The sequence below is a fragment of the Ambystoma mexicanum genome, chromosome 2q, assembly GCF_040938575.1.
Source record: "Ambystoma mexicanum isolate Mex_15411 chromosome 2q, UKY_AmexF1_1, whole genome shotgun sequence".
Taxonomy (NCBI): Eukaryota; Metazoa; Chordata; class Amphibia; order Caudata; family Ambystomatidae; genus Ambystoma; species Ambystoma mexicanum.
The window spans coordinates 1,291,596,815-1,291,617,986 of record NC_090924.1 but is presented as its reverse complement, the minus strand read 5'-3'; the positions used below and the strand labels follow the sequence as shown (position 1 = coordinate 1,291,617,986).

Here is a 21,172-nt window from a genome sequence, read left to right as displayed (position 1 = left end):
GTCCCCATTCCCATTTGATCCCCCAAAGGGCTCAGTGGGAATGAGGAGGATGGTAGCAGTGGTACCATTCATAACGGTACCGTTGCTACCATCCTGGTCTGCTCACGGGTGCCACTCTGCACGACTGGTCGGACCAGGCGTCCAGAGCGGCACCACGAGCAAACTCATAATGTTGCGGCATGGCAACAACGGCGCCCGTAGCACTACCAGTGCTGTTGATGCCTTACCGCAACAGTCGTAATGAGGCCCATTGTCTTTGGGGGTCTCCTATCACATGTATGTCCCTTAAATTGACGGGATGCACAAGCGCCGCAGATGCCAAATAGAATCACACTGGGAAGGTAGGACTATTCTTGCACTAGCACTGGCGTTGAACGGGAACTCTGCCTCGTGCGAGTTTGGTGTGCTGCTAAAATGGCGCCTCGCTCTTCGCAAGCCTGCTACGTCAAAGAGTTTTCATGGTTACGCAAAGTCCCCCTACAGGAGGCAAGGGGCTGCACTATACACAGTAAGTTGCGAAATCATTTCGCATGTGTGCCTGCTTACTTTTGTTGCTACTGAAAAAGATAACTAAATCATCTCTTTGTTCTGACTAGCAGAGACTTTCAAGAATCAAAGCGAAACCCCTTGTATATTTCTGTCGCAGGTAGGACTGAAAGGAAGCTGTCAACAACATGCTGCTATCATTTGGAAACAACTTAAGGTAGGAGCGATGAGAAGACAGCTACTGCTTTTGTATTTTTTTATGCAAATGTCTCCCTAATTCAATCGCCTTAGAGTCCTCATTACACGGAATGCGGTAAGGGTTTACCGGTACCGGTAAGCGCACCGGTCCCGGTAAACCCTTACCGCCTTACTACGAGGTCCCTTTGAGGGACCCGACCTCAGCGGCTGGTTTTACCAGCTGTTAAGGAACGGGCCCGAAAGGGACCTTGGTGCTAATTACGGTACCGCAATTTGCGGTACCGTAATTAGCTTCTTCCCCGTTCCCATTGAGCCCTATGGAGGCAAAAATGGGAATGGGGAAGTGCCTTGGTGAATGGGGAATTACCACCCCTGCTCACCTTGGAGTAGGGCGGTAATTCCGCCATCCACCAAGGCGGACACGGTAAAATACCGGCGGCAACCGCCATGGTTACCGCATACCGTGTAATGAGGCCCCTAGTGTGCAAAGTGGAAAATTCCCAGTCTACCACCCTCCTTAATGATGACCTCTTCAGGGGATAGAGAAGCGGCAGTGCAGCCCCTCTCTGGGACTAAAACTCCCGGTCCAAGACCCATCACCCATCACCCATAAACTATTTGCTGAGAACATTCGAGGCTCTGTTAGAGTCAAGTCCAGTGAAGCAGGCCTGAGTGCGGAGAGTGCGAGCTGATCACGAGCTATACCGAGCAATGGGCTTTTATATGCAGCTGTGCTTTGAATACTGGTGGGTATTTAGTAGCGCTAAACATTGTTACATATCATATAACTATACTCAGCGCTAACCAGCCGTAACATCAACATTATACTAAGGTTCCAAATTGCATACATTAGGACCCCACATGAGATTTTCTTTGTGTTGGCATTGGAATAATAAATAATGTTTCCACCTTTACTATAACCTTTTGTGTAAGCAGGTGTGCATTCCTTGGAGTAGGATGGGCTGCACACGGTGGTAAGTGCACACTCATCACTCTTGTTTCAATGGAGTTTGACGTTTTGAGGGCAGTGACAGGGCAATGGACCCTGTCTGGGGGGCTTGGGGATCTCTCGCGGGCCTGGGGTAGGCGGCCTACTAGTGCAATGCCAGACTAAAGAGGCGGTGGGAGAGTTCACAGATCCCCCCTCCATGTTCCTTGCGGCCCTGAATGTGTTGAGGGCACATATGGATTGGCGCCCCTTGCGCTATTCTGGTGCCTAGCAGCCTCTGCCCTGGCCAGGTCTCTCTTTCTAATCTTTTGAGGTGGCTCCTGAGAAAATATAAAAAGATCCAAAGATAAACAACAAGGACAACGAGTACCAAAAGGCACCTGGTTCCGACCATGTAGAGCCTGCCTGCAACAGGAGAAAGGGAGTGGTTGCTTTAAGGAAGATGAACTGCCTTTCCCCCTTCAGGAGTCGAATGGGAGACCCAACACCTACCACACAACCCCCAGACCGACTGCAGGGGAGCAGTGGCGCAGCAGCTGTGGAGCTGGAACCAGCAAGGGACTGCACAGTTCTAGGGGAGACCAGGGGTCACTGCACAAACCCTTATTGAACAAATACTTACAGGGGGGAGTCAGAGTACACATGATGCCAGAGACCCCTGGCAAGCTGGAAATGAGGCTCAAAAGGGGATGGGGCTTGATGCCCCCATGAGGCCCTCCAGGGAAACTTCCAGAACACAATGGAAGGTGATGGGAGGAACAGGAATAGATCTGAAAGAAATTGTACCAGGGAAGGAGCTGAGTAGAGTACCCAATGGGAGCTTAGAGATCTTTGTCGACAGAAAGGAGAGGGCTATACAAAGCCAAGGGAGTCAGTCTGCAGTCGAAGGTGCTTAGGTGAAGTTGGAGGGGGTGAAGGAGGGCCTAGAGATGAGAGAGGAGTGAGCAACTGGTGGAGGAGGACTTGGAGGAGGGATTAGGCTTGCTTGTAGAGAGTGAAGGTATGGTCTTGGATTTGAGTGAGTGGCACCAATTGTCACGGCTGTGGCACCGCACCGATCATGGCGGCTGTTTGATCGTTGGAGCCTCCGACAGACCTCACGGAACATCCCAAGATGGCGCCAGGACACTGACGCAATCGCGCCACAAGCACGTTACGGGCACAGGACTCTTCGTGTCTCAATGCTCCTTTCATTGAGCAGACATATTACTCCTGGGGTTCCTTCTCTTGGGATTATTCTGTTTAGTCTCTCTCCCTTCCCTGACGCTCCTAATATTCCCCTTCTATATTGTCTGGATCCTTGCTTCTCCTTCCTTCCTTCTTGCTCCCCATGTTGTTTCCTGACCGCCAATTCTTCCCTTCCTTGGAGATCTGCCTTCTACAGCTTCACTGTACACCGGGATTACTCCTGACTCCGCAGCTCGCCTCCTCTTCTATTGCTCCTGGCTGCATATCTTCAAGTACTACGCTACTCTATGAACAGCGGACCGTCTCCTGTTAGGAGGATTTTCCCCTTGGAGGGGGTTTCCTACCTTGTCATCTTCCTGGAGACCACTCTTCTTCAAGTGTTCTTACGATGCTCCCTTAAGAGTGGCTTCTGGGCAGGAAAGCCATACCCCTCATCTTCCAGCTGCCAACGTCCAGAAAAGGTAAGGCCTGTTGCTGACACCAATTCTGATGTATGTTTGGATGTGCATGAGTGAGTGTGAGTACGGGAGAGCGAGATAGAAGAGATCAGGAGGCTAGGGGGGATTGGACCAGGAGTGGCAAAGGAGGGTAGAGAGGTGGATTGAGATAAGGCATGGAAGGGGCCGCAAGTATAGAGGAGGGGAATGGAGGCAGGAAAAGTGAAAGGAGTGATATGACCAGAAGGTAGAGAATTAGAGTGAGAGAAAGAGTGAGAGAGAGGATACATCAGGAGAGTGGAGAAGAGTGGGGATCGGAGTAAGGAGAGGAGAGTGAGGATAAGGATTGATATACAGTAACCAGAGGAAAGGCACGACAGGGCCATCAGACTACCCCGGGTTATATCACCTAGGAGCCCTGTGAGTGAGTCAGAGAGATAAGGCTATGGTCTTCAGGGCCCCATGGATCAGGGCAAGCTTAGACAGAAGGGGTTGCCTGGCTGTAGTGAACCCATATTCTATCAACACATTTGGGAGTAGGGAGCCTGAACTATCGAGGTGGGAGGCCCATTCAAGTTTGAGAGAAAGCATATAGGGGACACCCCTAGATTTGTTCCCTCTCTGTTCTCTCCCCCTAACGCTACACCGTGGTTTCGCTTAATCTAAATCCATTGTTCTGTCCTACTTGTTCGTCCTGGTGTGTTTTTGTGGCGCCCTGAGGCCCATGGCCTGTCGGCGCGGCATAAGCAAATAAATAAAATAAAATAAATAGATTGTGAGCCCCAATTGCCTTTTTTGTATGTTGCTCTATAATAAAAACTGAAAACATATTTGCATCATTACGCGACTTTGTGAGAACCTTGTCATAGGAGATTGATTGTTACGCACTAACCATGAATTCAGGTTAGTGGCCAAATGCAGGAGGACATATCTGTTACGCTCACCTGGCTCCCACAGAGGCGTCGATCGGAACTGGACAGCTGCGGTCTCCACCAATGTGACGCGTAGGGCCGAGAAGACAGACTGGACTGGCCCACCTAGCTTAGTTTGCTTGGCCCGTAGGAATATTCTTCTGCAAATGGAGAAAGGGAATTTACCACCCGTGGAGTTGAGCGTAAATCCCCCCGCCCCCGCTGTTCTCCCCACAGATCGCCTTTGATGTCCCCTCTTATGGTCTCACCTGATGGTTTGAAAAGATGAGCACTCCATCCTGCATTGAGCGCAGGGGCGCATAACCAGTTGCTTCACTGGCTCGAAGGAATTAGTGAGTTCCAGAACAATATTGACTCCGAGATTCCCGGAAAGACGCCGTAAGTATAAAGTTCGTAAGAGTTCAAATGCCTGACTTTCACTCTTGTCTGGCAGGTTGCAGCTTGACCCTAATGAAGAGTTCCTCTTGGCAACCGGTGGTATTCTGGTAAGGTTTTGTATTTTCCAACACAGTTCGATAAAATAATGTCAATATGTAACCTGTTGCTTTCTCCCTCATTCAGGCGCTGAGAGAAAGTATGAAGTCTTGTAGAATAATACCTCTGGCGGTAAAATCAGGTAAGTCTATTGTGGTGAGGAGGGTTCCCTTTGTTAGTCCCTTTGTTTCACCTTGCTGTCCTTTTGTTTCCCCTTAGGGGCCGGGGTTCGGCAAAGATGCAGTGGAAGCTGCGCCGACCCATGAGGAGGGATAGTACCCCCGGGGGTAAAATCAGGTAAGTCTATGGGGGGGTAACTAATATTCCTCTGTGTATTCCCTTGGCTCACCTGCTGTTCTTGTCTTCTCCTTAGGTGCCGGAGTGCGGCGGGAACATGCAGGAGGATGCGGTGGAATATGAAGATGCTGCGAAGCCCGGTGAGTTCAGTGCGGTGCTGCAGCAGGCGAGGCGGCGCGCATAAAATAACTTCTTTCTTCCAGCTCAAAGGCGCGATGGATCGGGAATTCAGGTAAGTATTAAAGGTATTGCTCTTGTTCTAACCTTTTCTCCTTCTTTCTCCCTTTTTCTAGGAGCTCCAAACTCGAGGCGGGCGTGGCAGAAGGCTGGATGCAGACTTGCAGGCACGGTGAGCGTTACGCTGCTGGATGCAGAATAACGCGAAGTGTGTGCTGCTCTTCGGGCGTGGTTTAAATAGCCTCCAAAGTAGTCCCAGGTAAGTATTCCTCCCCAGCCCCGCCCGAGTAAAAAATAGTCCCTAAGTAAAGTAGTCCCTTCCAAGCCTCTTTTGGCTTGGAGCTCTTGCAGCATGGTCTGCATCAGGTAAGCTTGCAGCATGGTCTGCATCAGGTATGTTTTAATCTATGAGCCTGGCGCCTATGGCGCCAGGACTGTCTCTCCATATGAGCCTGGCGCCATAGGCGCCAGGACTGGACACAAATAGCCCCTAGCAGAGGGGCGCTGTTGAGCAGCCAAGCAATATGGCCGCCTAGCTAGCGAGCTCCGTTCCTGCCCACCAGAATCTGCTTGACATCGGCGCTGATCCTCTTCTTCCCCCACCACTACTGCCACGTTTCTCCCACAAACGCTTTTCTCTCCTGGTGCCCGAAATCTGGGACGAAATCGGAGCCGGAATCCGGAGTATCGAGTGTTTGGGCCGGCGGCGGCATCCGGCCTCCTTGCGGGCCCGTTCCCGCCCGCTCCAGCATCGGCCGCCGGGCCGTTACCGCCCGGGACGCCGCCATCAGCTGACTGCCTGCGGCCCCCTTGCTTCGGCTGGATCCTCACTCCCGTGTGTGCCTGTGACGCCTGCCGCCCCCGGCCGGGTACGGGCGGCTGGCCTCCTCGGCGCGGCTGCTCTGACGGCTGCCGGCCGGGCGGGGTACCGGCCCGTCTCGCGTCTGGGCGCGGGGCCCCCGGGCTGCCTGGGCTGATCTAAGAGGCGGCGGGATTCACATCCGTGGGCCTGAGAACCCACCGCCCACCCACACAGCGACATATCTGACCTGTGGTGGCCGCAGCGGTGAGCGGGACTGGCCCCTCATCCCACCGAAGAGCAGGCTACCCTATCACCCCCCCTGGGGTGCACCTGTGCTGGACTGCCGCACATCCCTCGGCGGCGTGGACTGCGCCATCAACCCCTCGGAGTGGCTGCTCTGGCGGCTGCCTGCCGGGTGGAGTGCCGGACCGCCCCTGCAGCCAAGGACTGGGCTGAGGCCCCGGCGCCTGCTCGCGCGCGGGTGCGGCCCCCCCGGGCTGGGAGAGCGGGGGCGGCCTGAGCTGGTCGGAGGCGGCGGAATACTCGTTCGTGGGCCTGAGATCCCTCCATCCACACTGCGACATATCCGGCTGCGACCGGCCCCCTTACCGCCCTACGCCGAGGAACATACGGGTCTAGCCACCCTAAAGGCTGTAAGGTGGGTGCTGGCGACCACTCTACGCCCTGCTGGGGGTCCTCCATCTACCCCGCTACTGGTATTGCGACGAGTGTATTGATATACGAACCAAGGGGGACTGCCTAGATATAGACCTGCTCTGCTTCCCCCCAACTCTGTGCGCCCACGGTGCTTGTGGCCCCCCGCGACCCACTCGCAGTGTCTTATTATCCCATCACTTCCATGGCCGCCTGGAGGCGCCGCGCCTGATCAGACTCCACATACTCAAGTGCTGGGAATCCCCCACCCGGATTTGCTGGTTCCAAAGGGCTGCGGGGGGTGAAGGCATCCCAATATCCAAAAGTACGTAGCTCCGAACAGTTTCACCCATTCATCCCAGAGGGGACACTCTGCCTGCAGGCCCGGGCATACTCCTAGCGACACAAGTCACACAGGCCCCGCCTGTCCTCCCCTGGCTCTCTCCACCTGCGGCGTTTGTGGCCGTGACAGGGCCCCGGCGGGGTCCGGCACAGTGTCGGGCGACTCGGGCCCCCTCCAACATCTATAGCAGCGTTCTTTCCCCGACTCCCCCCCAGAAGAATGTCTAATAGATCACGAGCCACCAGCAAAGCCGGGGCAATGGATAAGTTCGCCAGGGCGACACCCAGGGGTGACCAGGCATCATCCCCTACAACCCAGGAGGAGGTCGTCCTTCCCCCGGACCCCCCGCAGCCAGACCTGGCCACTATGATGGAATCCATGGCTAAAAACTTTGCAGCATTTCATGAAAAACTTGATGACATTAACGCAAATGTGGCATCACTAAGGGCTAAGCTTGACCAGCACGGGACCAGGATTACGGAAGTAGAGCAAAGGACTAGCGCCACCGAAGACAACGTGCATGTCCTGCAAAACACAGTTTCAGAACTCGTCCGAGACATGAAGCAGGTCAAATCTAAATGCGATGACCTCGAATCGAGGTCGCGGAGAAATAACATTCGCATAATTGGGGTCCCCGAAACTGCACTCAAAGGGCGAATGGAAATAGCGGTGGAAAAACTCATCAGAGACCTCCTGGATGACCCTGAGCTCTCGCCATTCTTCACGGTCAAAAGAGCTCACCGATCCCTAGCACCTCGACCGCGTCCAGGGGACTTCCCCAGACCTATCATAGCAAAACTGCTCAGTTACAAGGACCGGGATCTTATACTTCGCCTGGCCAGGGAGAAGGGGGAATTAAGGATGGACTCACAAGTAATTAGGATCTTCCCTGACTTTTCAGTGGGTGTGCAAATGGAGAGACGCAGATTCCCCGGAGTGAAGAAAATGCTGCGCGATAGGAAGATTGAATATGCTATGCTTTTCCCCGCACGCCTAAAATTCACTCATCGCAACAAGCTCTACTTCTTCACGGTCCCGGACGAGGCTGTAAAGTTCATCGAGGCTCAGATTCCACTGGCAGAGCCACCGGAGGGCCCGATGGACAACGACTAGATTTGGACACTGTCCTCTCCTTATGAGTCAGTCTTAATATCCGCCAATACATGTATCCTTGTCCTGTAACCTCATTTATGTTAGCCGAACTTCTGATCATGCTGTTTATTCACGATTCGTATCAATACTGGTGGGCGGAACGGCAGCGGTGGCCCCCATTGCAGCTGCAATTCCTGTAGAATTTAAATGTTTATGTCTTTGCCCCGGTTGGGCTTTTTCTCACGCACTGCCAAGTTGGGGATGGCATTCAATAGTTCACTTTTGGGGTGGGTATTCACACACTGCTAGTTGGAACAGGGCGGTGGGGGTGGGGGGCGGCAAAGTTGGGGTAGGTTTCACTCAAAATGGCACGGGGGCTAGGGCGGGCTACACACGATGGTGGCGGGGCAGCATGGCGGCACTCATGGCATTTCTCGAGGGGGGTGCCTTTACCTGGGATGACCCATAGGCTGCTTACATGGCGATTAAAATGATGTCATGGAATATACGTGGCCTGACAAATTTCACGAAAGCTCGTAGGATTGTGGCCTACGCACAACGACACGGGGTCAAGGTTCTCCTACTACAAGAAACACATGCCCTTAAACACCTGTCGTCGAACATTGCACAAACCTGGGGTCTCAACAGATATTTCACCCAATACTCCACCCAAGCTAGAGGGGTCCTGACTCTCATTCACAAATCCGTCCACTTTACTCTCCACTCATCGCATATTGACGCAGAAGGCAGATATGTGATCCTGCATTGCACCCTGGCACACGAAGAATGCTTACTGGTCAACGTATACGCACCCAACATTGACTCCCCCGAGTTCTTTGACGGAGTGGCGGCCTTACTCATGAGATACATAGACGTCCCCATAATATGGGGAGGGGACATGAACCTAACACTGGACAGTTTACTAGACAGGTCGACGACCAGTCGCAGACCCACACCGCGAGCGACCAAACGTCTCCTCCTACATATGGATTCTCTCAATTTACATGATGTATGGAGGACGCTTCACCCCCACAACAGAGACTACACTTTCTATTCCACTGTGCACGACAGCTCCTCGAGAATAGACTTGTTTCTGCTCTCGGGCAGACTGGTTGGGAAGGTCGCAGATGTCACGATACTTGCACGCACGCTATCTGATCATTCCCCTGTACTCCTACAGATTCAACTCGGCAACGCAGCGCCGCCAAGACCCCACTGGCGCTTCAAATCCACCGCCCTATCAGACATCGTTTTTAAAGCAGAGATCCTAGCCGATATAACTACATTCTTTGAAAACAACAACACAACCGATACACCCGAAGGTACCCGGTGGGAGGCGTTCAAGGTTTATATTAGGGGGATGTGTATCTCCAGAGAAGCTGGGGTCCTGAAGGCTATAAGGCAGGCCTTAACCAACTCTGAAACCAAACTTAAAGCACTTGAACAGGACTACCTGACCACTCAGTCCCCGACGACCCTAGCTGCAATCAGATCAGAGTTGGAAAAGTTTGAATCACACGCTATGAGGGAAGTACAATACCACACACGCCCTGTCGCAGCCCGAAGATATGGGGAAGGGGATAGACCAGGTAGAACCCTAGCCAGGCTAGTGCGTGCTGAGACGGGTGGGACTCGCATCGACAGCATCATAGATGGCAGTGGAGAGAGACACTGGTCAGATCAGTCCATACTAGACACTTTCACCAACTTCTACGCCAATCTGTATGGTCCCCAACCAGAACACTCTGCCCAAGACCTAGACGACCTCCTTGAGAGCATCCCTATGACTCTTATCTCCCAAGACACCCAGGAAATATTAGACGCCCCATTTACCCTGGAGGAGATAGTTCAGGTGATATCGGGCCTCCCCAAAAACAAGGCGCCTGGCCCGGATGGGCTCACTTCTGAGTTCTACCAGGAACATGTGGCGATAATAGCACCTGTGTTGCACGGGGTCTGGACCGAATCGCTCAGTATGAATTGTCTCCCCCCCTCCCTTAGAGAAGCCTTAATAACTGTCCTCCCCAAACCTGGAAAACCCCCAGACGAATGTGGGTCTTACAGACCCCTATCCCTTATTAATACCGACACGAAAATCTTTGCTAAGATAATTGCTAACAGGTTTCTCCCTTTCATGTCCCATATGATTCATGAGGATCAGTGCGGCTTCATCCCATGTAGATCCACCTCGCTGAACATCCGTCGCCTATTCAACGTGATGTCCAGAATTGATCCAGGCGCGGACGCAGTGGCGGTAACACTAGACGCCCAAAAGGCTTTTGATATGGTCTCCTGGCAATATCTGTGGGCCGTGCTGGAGAAAATGGGTGTGGGTCCAAAAATGACCTCTTACATAAAACTGCTATACACAGACCCACGCGCTAGAGTTCTTGTAAACTCGATCCCTTCCTCCCCTTTTACGCTGTACAGAGGCACCCGCCAGGGATGCCCATTCTCTCCCCTCCTTTTTGCTTTCGCCATAGAACCCATGGCTGATCATATACGGGCTCGGCACAGCAGGAAAGGCATACGATTGAAAGATGCCCCAGAGATCATCTCTCTATATGCAGACGACGTGCTCCTGTATGTCAGGAACCCTTCCACGTATCTGGACCCGATTATCCGTGACATCACTAAGATAGGTACGTTCTCAGGTTTCACAATCAACTACTCTAAGTCCGAAATTTTCCCTCTTACTGTGGCAACCCAACGACCGTCTTGTGAGTACCCTCTACGTTGGTCCCCGGGTGGGGTTAGGTACCTCGGGGTACAAATATCACTAGCCAAGGCCTCCCTACTGAAAGATAACTACGAGGCAGTGGCCCACCTAGTCTTCTCCAGGTTCTCCAAATGGCGCAACTTACCTCTATCACTGGCGGGCAGACTCTCTCTGATAAAGATGATAGTGGTCCCCAAACTCCTGTATGTCTTTGTTAACGTGCCGACCTGGCCTGGGATCCAATACTTCAAAAAACTCCATTCGGAGTGCGCACAATTTCTCTGGTTCCCAGGCTCGGTCCGCAAGAAGTGGCAGCACATGACGCTGCCCTATGACAAAGGGGGTTTCACGGCTCCAGACCTTCGCCTGTACTGGAATGCGGCACAGGCCCACCATGCCTCCCATTGGTACACGCCCCAGAACCCGCCCATACACGTAAAACTTGAGAAACTAGCGGGAGGAGGAACCAATATTATGTCACTGCTACTGAACCGGGCATTTCAAACAGATGCTCATGCGGACCCGGTGGCCGCTACACTTAGGGCCTGGAGGAGCATCCTAGGCTCTGACCAGGAACAGCGCCCATACTACAAGTGGCTTCCCCTGTGGCAGTTCCCCGGACTCCCCCCCCACACACGACCCAAATCTCATACGCTGCTGGGAAAACCTAGGATACCGCGCTCTTACTGACCTCTTCCCCGACGGTGTTTTTATCACCCCCCAAACATGGCGCCCTGATCACTCCAATTCTCCACTCGAAATGCTGCAGTACTATAGACTTAGAGCTGCAGTGCGGTCGTTGTGGCCCTCATTCCCTATTGAACCCCCAGACTCTCCTGAAATACACTATATAGCAAATTCCGGAGGTGCCAAAAGCATAATCTCTAATTTGTACAAGATACAACTGAACAACACTGCGGACAACTCCCTTAAACCGCGTGAGGCCTGGGCTAGGGAACTCGGAATTGAAATCACAGACGAACTCTGGGGCATAATGTGCACACACACACGAAGGGTCTCCCTAAGCGCCAGATTCCGCTGCATACAATTTAAGCTACTTAATAGGCTCTATTACACACCATATAGAGTGGCGTCATTCACAGGCACCCAGACCCCTGTGTGCCCCAAATGCAAATCCGGTGAGGCAGACCATGTACACATGTTTTGGGCTTGCCCCGCCCTCAACACATTCTGGACGGCCGTAATAGAGGCCCTCTCCGAAATAGTTGGTTCTCCGATAACTATGGAGCCACTCGCCGTACTATTTGGTACATGGGAGGGTGAGAATGTAAGGAAAATGGCAAAATTTGTAAATGTAAGTATTATGGTGGCCAAAAGATGCATTTTGCAATGTTGGAAGCGCCACAATCCCCCCAATTTTACGACGTGGCTGAAAGCCCTCACCTGGACACAGATATGCGAAGAGGAATACATTGGTTCCCTACCTCCGACAACTCGACCCCAAAACGTCTGGTCGGAATTTCGTAGCTACTTAAATGGCAGAGAGGAGATGGAACTGTCCTCATCTCCTCCACCAGACCAGCCCGACATGCCACGGGTGATCTAGCTCCTTCTATTGGTTTTATGCTTTCCCTTTGGGCTGCTCAGCGCCTCCCCCGAGATATCAGTTGCTATCAGCTTGTGATGTATAACCTGTTCACGATATGGTGCCGTATGTTCGGCTGTGTTGTCAGCCCATTGCTATGTACTTTGTACTGTGCCCGTCTTGACCTTTGTGCCAATAAATAAAAGTTTTAAAAAAAAAAAAAATAGCCCCTAGCAGAGGTTGTTGGGCTTGCTTAGGACAACTTGATGCCTGCTCCCGGGGTTGCTGGACGTGGTCTGGGTCCCCGGGGGTAGGCATCATGACAATATCATCTGGTTCTAAAAGCCCCGCCCACTCTTCACTATGAGCATCTGCCACGTGCCCGACAAACAGCTCGCTCGAGACAGCCAGCCTCCTACTTCCTGCATGAAGCATGAGGGAGAGACAAGATGCAAACATCAGGTATCACCCCCTCCACTCCCAGCCTCCAGGGCAGTGGTCTTCAAACTGTTGGGCTGGCCCAAAGGATAGCCAGGCGGGGGGCGCAAGGCTCTTCAAAAAGGGAGTACTGTGACTGCTTTCAATATAAAATATAAGCAGATCTGGCATCTGGGGGCATGACAACACTATTTCTACTCAAGCAAGGCTCGGCATTAAAAATGTTTGAATACCACTGCTCTAGGGAGACATAGAGCGTTGGCTTCTTTCTGCTCTGTACTGGAAACCCCCTCCTACTTGTTCAATGAACCGGCCCGCTGGCGCTCTGGGGGCGATTATACAGCGATGGTAAAGCAGCTGCAGCCCTGTGACAGCAGGAAGCAGCCCTGGAATTCATGCAAACAGCCTTTCCTCAGCAGTAGCACATTTAGTAGCCTGGCCTCAAGCCCTTGCACACGAGCCAGCCCAGCAGCATCTCCGGGAGTTAGGCAGCGCAGCCCAAGCACTGGGGGATCCGCAGTTTCATAGCAGCTCTTGCAGCAGAGCATCCGTAGACCCTTCCCATGAACAGCCGCCCTGGCTAACCAGAGGATTCTTCTCTGAAGCTTTACTCTTACTCTTTTCTCAGCTATTTAATATGCTGAGAACTTTGAACAGTATCCACTACTTGCTCCAGTCCTGTCCTGGCAGGGGCCATGTGACTTCCACCCAGAGCATACCAGCTGTGCACTGTCAATCACAGGTGTGCTGCTTTAAAGTCGAAATCGTCCAGTTTCACCCACCATCCCTACGTCCTAAAGTTATCACATGTAAATTCGGAAGTACTGCTTTTCTTGGTGAATTTCATATTTGTAATGCCATGTTTGAATCGCTTTTCCTGCTGCTGGTGCAGACACCAAAGTGCCCCATCCCGTCTACTATCCTCTAGTTCATTGCACACACTTCAGTCATGCATTTTCTATCTAACATTACAACAGAGAGTCACCCTTGTTTTGTACTGTTGACAACTCTACACTGTTGCACTGAATATTGTGCCCTTCTTTCTTAGTTGTGGCTATTAGGTGGCCCTTTAGTAGAACTTATAAGCCACAACTTTAGCGTTGGAAAACAAGGGGATATGATTTAAGGAGGGCCACTCAGTTTGTGGGTGGTGTTTGACTTTTTACCCAGCTATTGATGCTAATCTCTATGGCCATTACAATCCACTACTTGCCACTTCCCACCCAAAACACATTCTCCTGGGATCTCTTTGAGCTAGCTTTGTCAAGCAGTAACATTAAACTGTGTGCCTTATAAAGTCTGCCAGTGTTGCAATTGTAAATGAGCTTCATTGGTAATAAAAATGTTTAACCAAGTGTGCCATCAGCTAAGTATGCGTGTCTTCACATCTATTCCTTGCACTGACGTCCTGATAAAAAAAAAAAAAAAGCATTGCAAAGGCAACGTTTATTTTCCAGTGGTTTCGATCTCATGGGTAGACAGTATCATTATGGCAGCACCTGTCAAACGCTCATGACATGCCGACACAAAAGCCAAAACTGTTGGCTTTGCCAATTCTTGTTAAGTCAGCTTTTCCTATAATGATAACATGAGAGCACATCCACCATACCCGGCCCACTCCTCACCCCCACCCTCCAATATCCAGACATCTTCCTCCTGATTATTTTTACTAACTGCTTCTGTTTTTCAAAAGTGTCTCCTATTTGGCTTTCAAACCTTTATGCAGTCAATCTTTTAAAACCAAGATTAAATCTTTCAAATGTGTTTTAGGATTTAGCCCTGGAATTCGTCTCGCTCTCCATGACACGCGCCCTGCATTATTCAGAATGTACCCAAAGGTCAAAGGTATTCTACAACCTGACTGAAGCGACTATTTCATTTGAAGTTTTGGTAAGGAGGACCAAAACTTCAAATAAAATAGTTGCTTCAGTCAGGTTGTACAAAACATATATTTTTATTTATTTATTTTATTGTGATATTGTTTATAACAAACCGAACACACACATTAGATAACACGAACTAATAACACTTAGCTTTGATGTTAAAACGAGAGCATAGTTGATCAGAATGCAAAACAAGGGCAATTACCAAAGAAATCAGTCTCCAGTTCCTTAATCGATGCCTAAATTAATCAGATGACAGTTTGATATCATCAAGAGCAAAGGGCCTGATTTATACAAACACATTTAAAGGGACTTTCCCATGCCAAAACATTTGTGTAAATCAAGCCAAAGTCTTTAAAATATTATTTCCTTAATTCTTCATATTCAACACCAACGCACCAACTGGACCATGTTTGTTCCTCGCTTTGTAGTTTGAACCACTTATGACCCCCCTGGAGACTTCCCCATCACTGTTGGACAAGAACTCAAATGTATTATTGTTATCATGTATTTGAAAGAACAAAAACCATATGAGAAACATTCAAAAAGTCGTCATAGTCACCCCTCTGCGAGAACGAACACGGCTAAATGACCTGTTCTTTGGGCAGGTACCCACTCGAGAGTCCGCAGCCACACTTTAGCTCACTGTACCTTTCACAGAAGGGAAATAGCCATTTGCATATCAGTCTTACCCCCCGCCCCCTACATGGACAGTCCAGCAGCGAAATGCTATGGCACTTCTCTTCTGAGCGAGAGTACCAACAGCAACCCCAGACACGTGTTTCAACCTTGTTGTGCCTCATCAGTGATGTGGAGCTGTGCCTCTCAGAGCACAGTGACCCAGGGGTCACTTGTGCTCTGAGAAAAGCTAATGAAAAGCAATATACATAGTCCGAAATGGATGCTTATTCTATTCTAAATGCTTTTTGGACGTTTTTGTCTGCATTGTGAAATTGAGGTGTTTAAGAACAGACTAAACCTTTAATGAGTCTAACAATTATTGTATAGAATTACAGAAAGGCAAATTATTTGTTATTCCTATTGTTTCTTATTTAGGGTCACTGTTTAAAGGTTTACACTTGTGGAACCCCCTGTTTTTTCAGAGGCCCGAACAAGAAAGCCAGCCACTCCAGAAACAAAGAGCACTGGCCACAGCCCAGGAGCTTCCATTAAATAAAAAGAAGAAAAAAACAGTTTTTAATTCTTTTTTAGGGGGTAGAAAGAGAGACCACAGGGGTAACAAGGAAGACCTCATGGGTCACAGCTGCGACCCCTGGCGACCCCCAAATGATGTCCCTGGTGGGAAAACCTTTCATGGACCGGGGAACCTATAAAAGGTGGCTTTAACAAGTTGGGAGTAATAGTGCTATGGAAGCACTGCCAGTGTGCCCTTATCACACGTGTGTCCAGCATGGCATTAGAAATCAATGTACCAGACCAACTCATATAGTACAGGACCATGGTCAATTTGGCTGTGGTAATGAGAGCAAGTGCAGTTCCTGCGGATAAATAGTATCATGTGGTACCCCCACACTCTCCCACCAGAGCATGCTCAGACTACACCCAAAGGCAAAACATCTTGGGGTGAAATAGTTTGCTTGTTCATCAGATTAATGGGAATTGAAAACAAAGAGACAATCATGCTCGGGCATTGCGGGCACCTGAACAGAACATGGGCATGGATTGAGAAGGACTTCTCACTGATGGAATACCATCCGGATGCAATTGGGAGCGCTCCAGCGCGCCTGCAGTTCGGATAGGAAATTAAGACCCTGGTTTTTCGGGAATTCCTAGAAGGGATTTAGTGTCCACTGTGGCCAGACGACCACCACTCTGGAATACTCTTGTAATGTTACCCATCTTGGTCTCACTAATACATGTACAAAGCTCTGCGGCCCCTAAATTCGGTTTGCGCAACACAAATCACAAATACAAATGGTAGTGTCCTTCCCCTGCCTCTCTCATTGTCCATCGACACTGGGTGAGTGCCATCATGTTTGTGACATTCACAAGCATGAAAAGAAGTTGTGACAGGCGCATTTGTCTCTGCTGCATTTGGTAAAAGCAACTTTGAGGCAATCAACACGTGGCACGCAGGTGCTGATCTAATCACTATACATTTCACAAATGTCCTGAAACAAATAACCATTGGTGAAACTAAGAAAACAACTACCATCCCAAGCATGTGGGGATCCAATCCAAATGGTTTGAAACCCATGAGATTGTAGCACGTTAAGGCGGGAGATGGTCAATGACCAAGGCTTACCGTTGACTCTTTCGTGTTGGCTTCCTCCGAGGCAGACTTGGCCACCTTCTGGATGATTGGCGCAATGTTGGTTGGCCCATAAAGTTGCAGTTTTGGAAGACAGCTCTGGTAGGCTTCTACAACTCCTTGTATCCCTTGAGTGAGAGAGAAGAACAGGTATCCAGTCAACCGACAATGATCTCATGTACAATCATCACCATTCAAAGCAAGGCCTTGGCATCGTCTGCGTTGTCCGATATTTCAGACTGACTACGTTTCTTTTCCATTCTCTGAGGTTTTTAAATTTGACATTCATTAAAATATGTCACACGGCTAAATGTCTCCAACGTTGAATGTGTTACGATCAGTGGTAGAAGTGTACCGAAAAAAGTAGTGTAACTGTGTTCTGGGCAAGGGAGAGGGTTAGGCGGAAGCAAAGTACAACATGTAGCAAGGTGGTGCGGCTGCGGAATTGCAGTAGCCTATTTATTTTATTTTTATTTAAATGTATAAAGCGTACAGTGGCCCTTGGGCATCGTGGCACTGTTACAGAATACTTGCTTGGTACAGTCATACATGGAGCAATAATACAGAGCATAGTTGTATGAGTCATTGTTACTGGTTCTTGTGGAACAGCAAGGTGGTACATGTATGTTATACTAGCATGGCAACAACAGACTTAGTTAAAACAGGTTAGTTTTCAGCAGGTTACAGAAGACAGTGTATGATTTTTCGTTTCTTAATTTAGTGGGCAGGGCATTCCAGTTTTTGGGAGCTAAGTACTCGAAGCTGGAACCTCCCGCTTTCATTCTTTTGAAGGCGGGCACATAGATTTGGTTGGCCAAATGGGATCTAGTGAGTCGGGTGGATGGGTCGGGAGTGATCCTTTCCGATAGGTAGGGCGGAGGCACATGTGTGTGATGGCCATGGTTTTGAAGAGGATACGTTCTCTGACTGGCAGCCAGTGTCCATCTTTCCTAGCCTGTGAGATGTGTTCCCTTTTGGGAATGCTCATGTGGGCCCTAAGGACATTGTTCTGAGTGACTTGTAGTTTGTTGAGATTTTTTAAGGATGTGCCCAGGAAGAGGGCTTTGCAATAGTCGAGTTTGGTGCCGACTGTAGCTCTGGCAATGGCTAGGCAGTTTTTTGTGGAGAGGAATGGCTTGACTGCATTGATAATCTTGGTTGTGAGAGCAGCGGAGGAGGCTATAGCACTGACTTGGCGTGAAATAGGCAGGGAGGAGTCGAGGTAGATTCCTAGTGTTTTCACTGCAGTTGAGACTGTAATGGTGGAGTTGTCGATGATGAAGGTATTGTAGGGAGGGGGGAGTTTATTGAGTGTCTCTTTAGTGCCTACTATGAGGATCTCGGTTTTATCTCCATTTAAGCAGAATCCGTTGGCTGCCATCCAGGTCTGAATAGCTGTGTATATCTTGGTTAGTGCTGCGGCATCTTGCTCATAGATCCCGGTTAGTGGGAGTAAGTCTTGAGTCGGCATAGTTGGTATATGCTATGTCACGATGATCCAGGACATTGAAAAGGGGGAGGGTGAAGATATTATACAGTGTGGGAGCAGTACATGATCCCTGTGGTACTCCACAGTGAATGGTGGTGGGAGAGGCACTAGCCGAGTCTGAAAAGACTCCCATGAGTCCGCCCTTGAGGAAGGATGCGACCCACGCAATCGCTTGTGGGCTGAAGTGGGCATTGTTTTTTAGTTGTGTGAATAGCCTAGTTAATAGTGTGACTAGTGCGACTATAGCGACTAGTAACAAAGGCTCCTATTACAACTTTACACATGCACAGGGACATGAAAGGACAAATCCTCTATATAGAAAGGCAAATATGGTCGTAAAAAGTAGAGGAATGGTAAACAGAGAAAAATATAAAGTAGTGGAACACCGCTCCCGACCGTTCCCGCTCACTTCGATCACTGCTTATGATTGAAACATTCTCTGCCCCTCTGGATAATGCCCTCGGGTGTACGATGCGCTATACAAATGCCAATAAGATACACAAAGATCAACCTCACGTGAAGATTTGACACAGCAGTGGCAGTTTTCGTGGGGAACGGTGGCACAAATTAGCCATTGCTTATAGAAATGAAAGCTGTAGGCACTGAACTGTGAGACTGCCTGGCATCCATCTCCAAGGCTCCTAGAAGCTTAACTAATGAGGGCAAGGAGTTAGGAAGCAATGACAGGTTCTTTCACTTCCAGTGACCCCAATTAAAGGATTTGAACAACAAAATCAAGCAACTACAAGTGAAGTTGTCAGCATGCGGGGGGCAATGCTCTGTGTTTGGAATTGCATTGCTGTCCAGCGAGACAATTAAGAGCATTTACAGGGCGCCTTGCATCACTGTATGTGTGTGATTTATAAAGCGTGAACCTAGCTGGTAAGCAACCGAGCCCTGCACATAGAGGTCACACCCTTGGGGTTACAAGTAAAGTGTGGGGGTACCAAGAGGGTAAGGGGATTGGGGAGGAGGGGGACCTTCTCCAGAGTGGAGGACGTATGGCTGGGAGAATTGATCATTCAAAATAGTTCTACCCACCAACTTTGCCTTCCTGAATGTACATAGGAGATAACCTGAACTATTTCCTTTTTGAAAAATGTAGTGTAAAAAAATAGCCCTGTGATTGGTCAAACAAAGTGATGTCACTGTGCAGCAAAATGATTGTGCTTATATGTGACGCATTAGAAGCATGTGAGCAAGTTACGTTAGTGAGGGGTTGCAGCAATTTGGTGGTGAGTAGACTGGCAAAATTAAAGAGAGAGAGAGAGAGAGAGAGAGAGAGAGAGAGAGATAGAGAAAGAAATATGAGCGGTGACGACAGTGTGGTGGGGGAAGGCTTCTGACAGTGTAGTATTGAACATGCTGGCAGTAGCGTGGTAGTGTCCAAGTTTTCATTGGTTGCTGTTGGTACTCTTGTTCAAAGGAGGATTGCCATAGCATTTCGGTGCTGGACTGCTCAAGTGGGTGGGACAAAGACTGATATGCAAATGGATATTCCTCCTTTATGAAAGGTACAGTGAGCTAAAACATGTGGCTGCAGAGTCTGAGCGGGTACATTTACACAGAACAGGTTATCATGCCATGTTCTTTCTTGCAGAGGGGCGCCCTGACCTCTTTTTTGTAAAATTCTCATTGGTGTACAAGAGTTTAAGTAAGTTGCCTGTTGTAAACTATCCCTGTCTGCTCCATTGGCCTCTCAGATTGGATAGTCAACTCGCTCCTTACCATCTTCCAGGAGGAATAAAGTGCATTGCTCTCAATTCCATGTTTAACCCTCTCTGTGCTGGCTGCCAAATTCTGAGACTCCCACATCATAGTTGTTAGAGAAGCAGATGGGCAGGACACAGTTTCCTTGGGAGATGTCGGGTTAACAATTGGCTTTGTCCTTACTAGAAAGGGCATTCTCTGTGTGACGTCAAGCCCTGGGACGAAGGGTAAGCCGTCTCTGTTAGGCATTGAGACACGTATCCTTTCTGGTCGTACCTTAAAATTCGATTTGAGGAACATATGTGACTCACCAAAGACCAGATAATAAGACAGGCATAACCAAGTACCGTAAGAGACATGTTGGGAGGTGTAATGTTAGAAAGGTACGCCCGACTGAGTTACATGGTTTGGAACCCTTGAGCCCCATGATCTTCTGCTCTCCTAACTCACCACCATTGCTTCTTAAGCCTCTTTAAGATCTTTGAAGAAAGGGACTTAAAGGGATTGAGTATTTGAGTTGGAGGAAGGTAAAGAAAACTTTAGACTGCATGTTACCTTTCAAGGTTTTACAGGGAACACTGCTGTTGTTGCTGAAACAATCACCTGCTGTAGAAATCAGCCCTGCATCAGGGGAGTACAGGGCTGATAACGGCCCGCCAGCCCAAGCCTAGGCCCTTTGTGCCCCCAACAAGGTGCATTTTCTGTTTTCTTTGGCAGTGGCCAGGAAGAGAAGGGCTGACTGAGAAAGGAGGCCCAGCAGCTAAGTGAGGTTAGCGGCATTTGGGGGAAGTCGGGGAATCAGGGACTGGTGGCTAAGGTGCAACGTCAACTAAAAAGAAATGGCGGGCAACTGGGGAAGGACCACAGGTGGCTGAGAAAATGCTGGCATCTAACATTTAGAGAACTGTTAACAGCCCGGCTTTTCATTAAATCAGGGCAGGGAACTATTCACAACCAGTGAAAGACAGACAGACAAGAAAAGGCCGCCACAACACTGCCACCCTACACCCTTTCAACAAAGGGCACATTACACTGAACACAGTCGCCAAATGCTCAACCAGGTAAAACATGACAACATTCTCCAAA

The 21,172-nt window shown here is 49.6% G+C and overlaps 1 protein-coding gene across 3 annotated transcripts in view; it reads right to left on the bottom strand.

Moving 5' to 3' along the window:
* CPNE4 (copine 4) overlaps window positions 1-21,172 on the bottom strand; it is a 1,706,709-nt gene that overhangs the window by 119,169 nt on the left and 1,566,368 nt on the right. For all 3 annotated transcript variants that reach the window (XM_069648719.1, XM_069648721.1, XM_069648720.1), the window contains exon 14: window positions 16,882-17,015. In XM_069648719.1, the coding sequence (XP_069504820.1) occupies window positions 16,882-17,015 (134 nt within the window). The remainder of the gene's footprint in view (window positions 1-16,881; window positions 17,016-21,172) is intronic.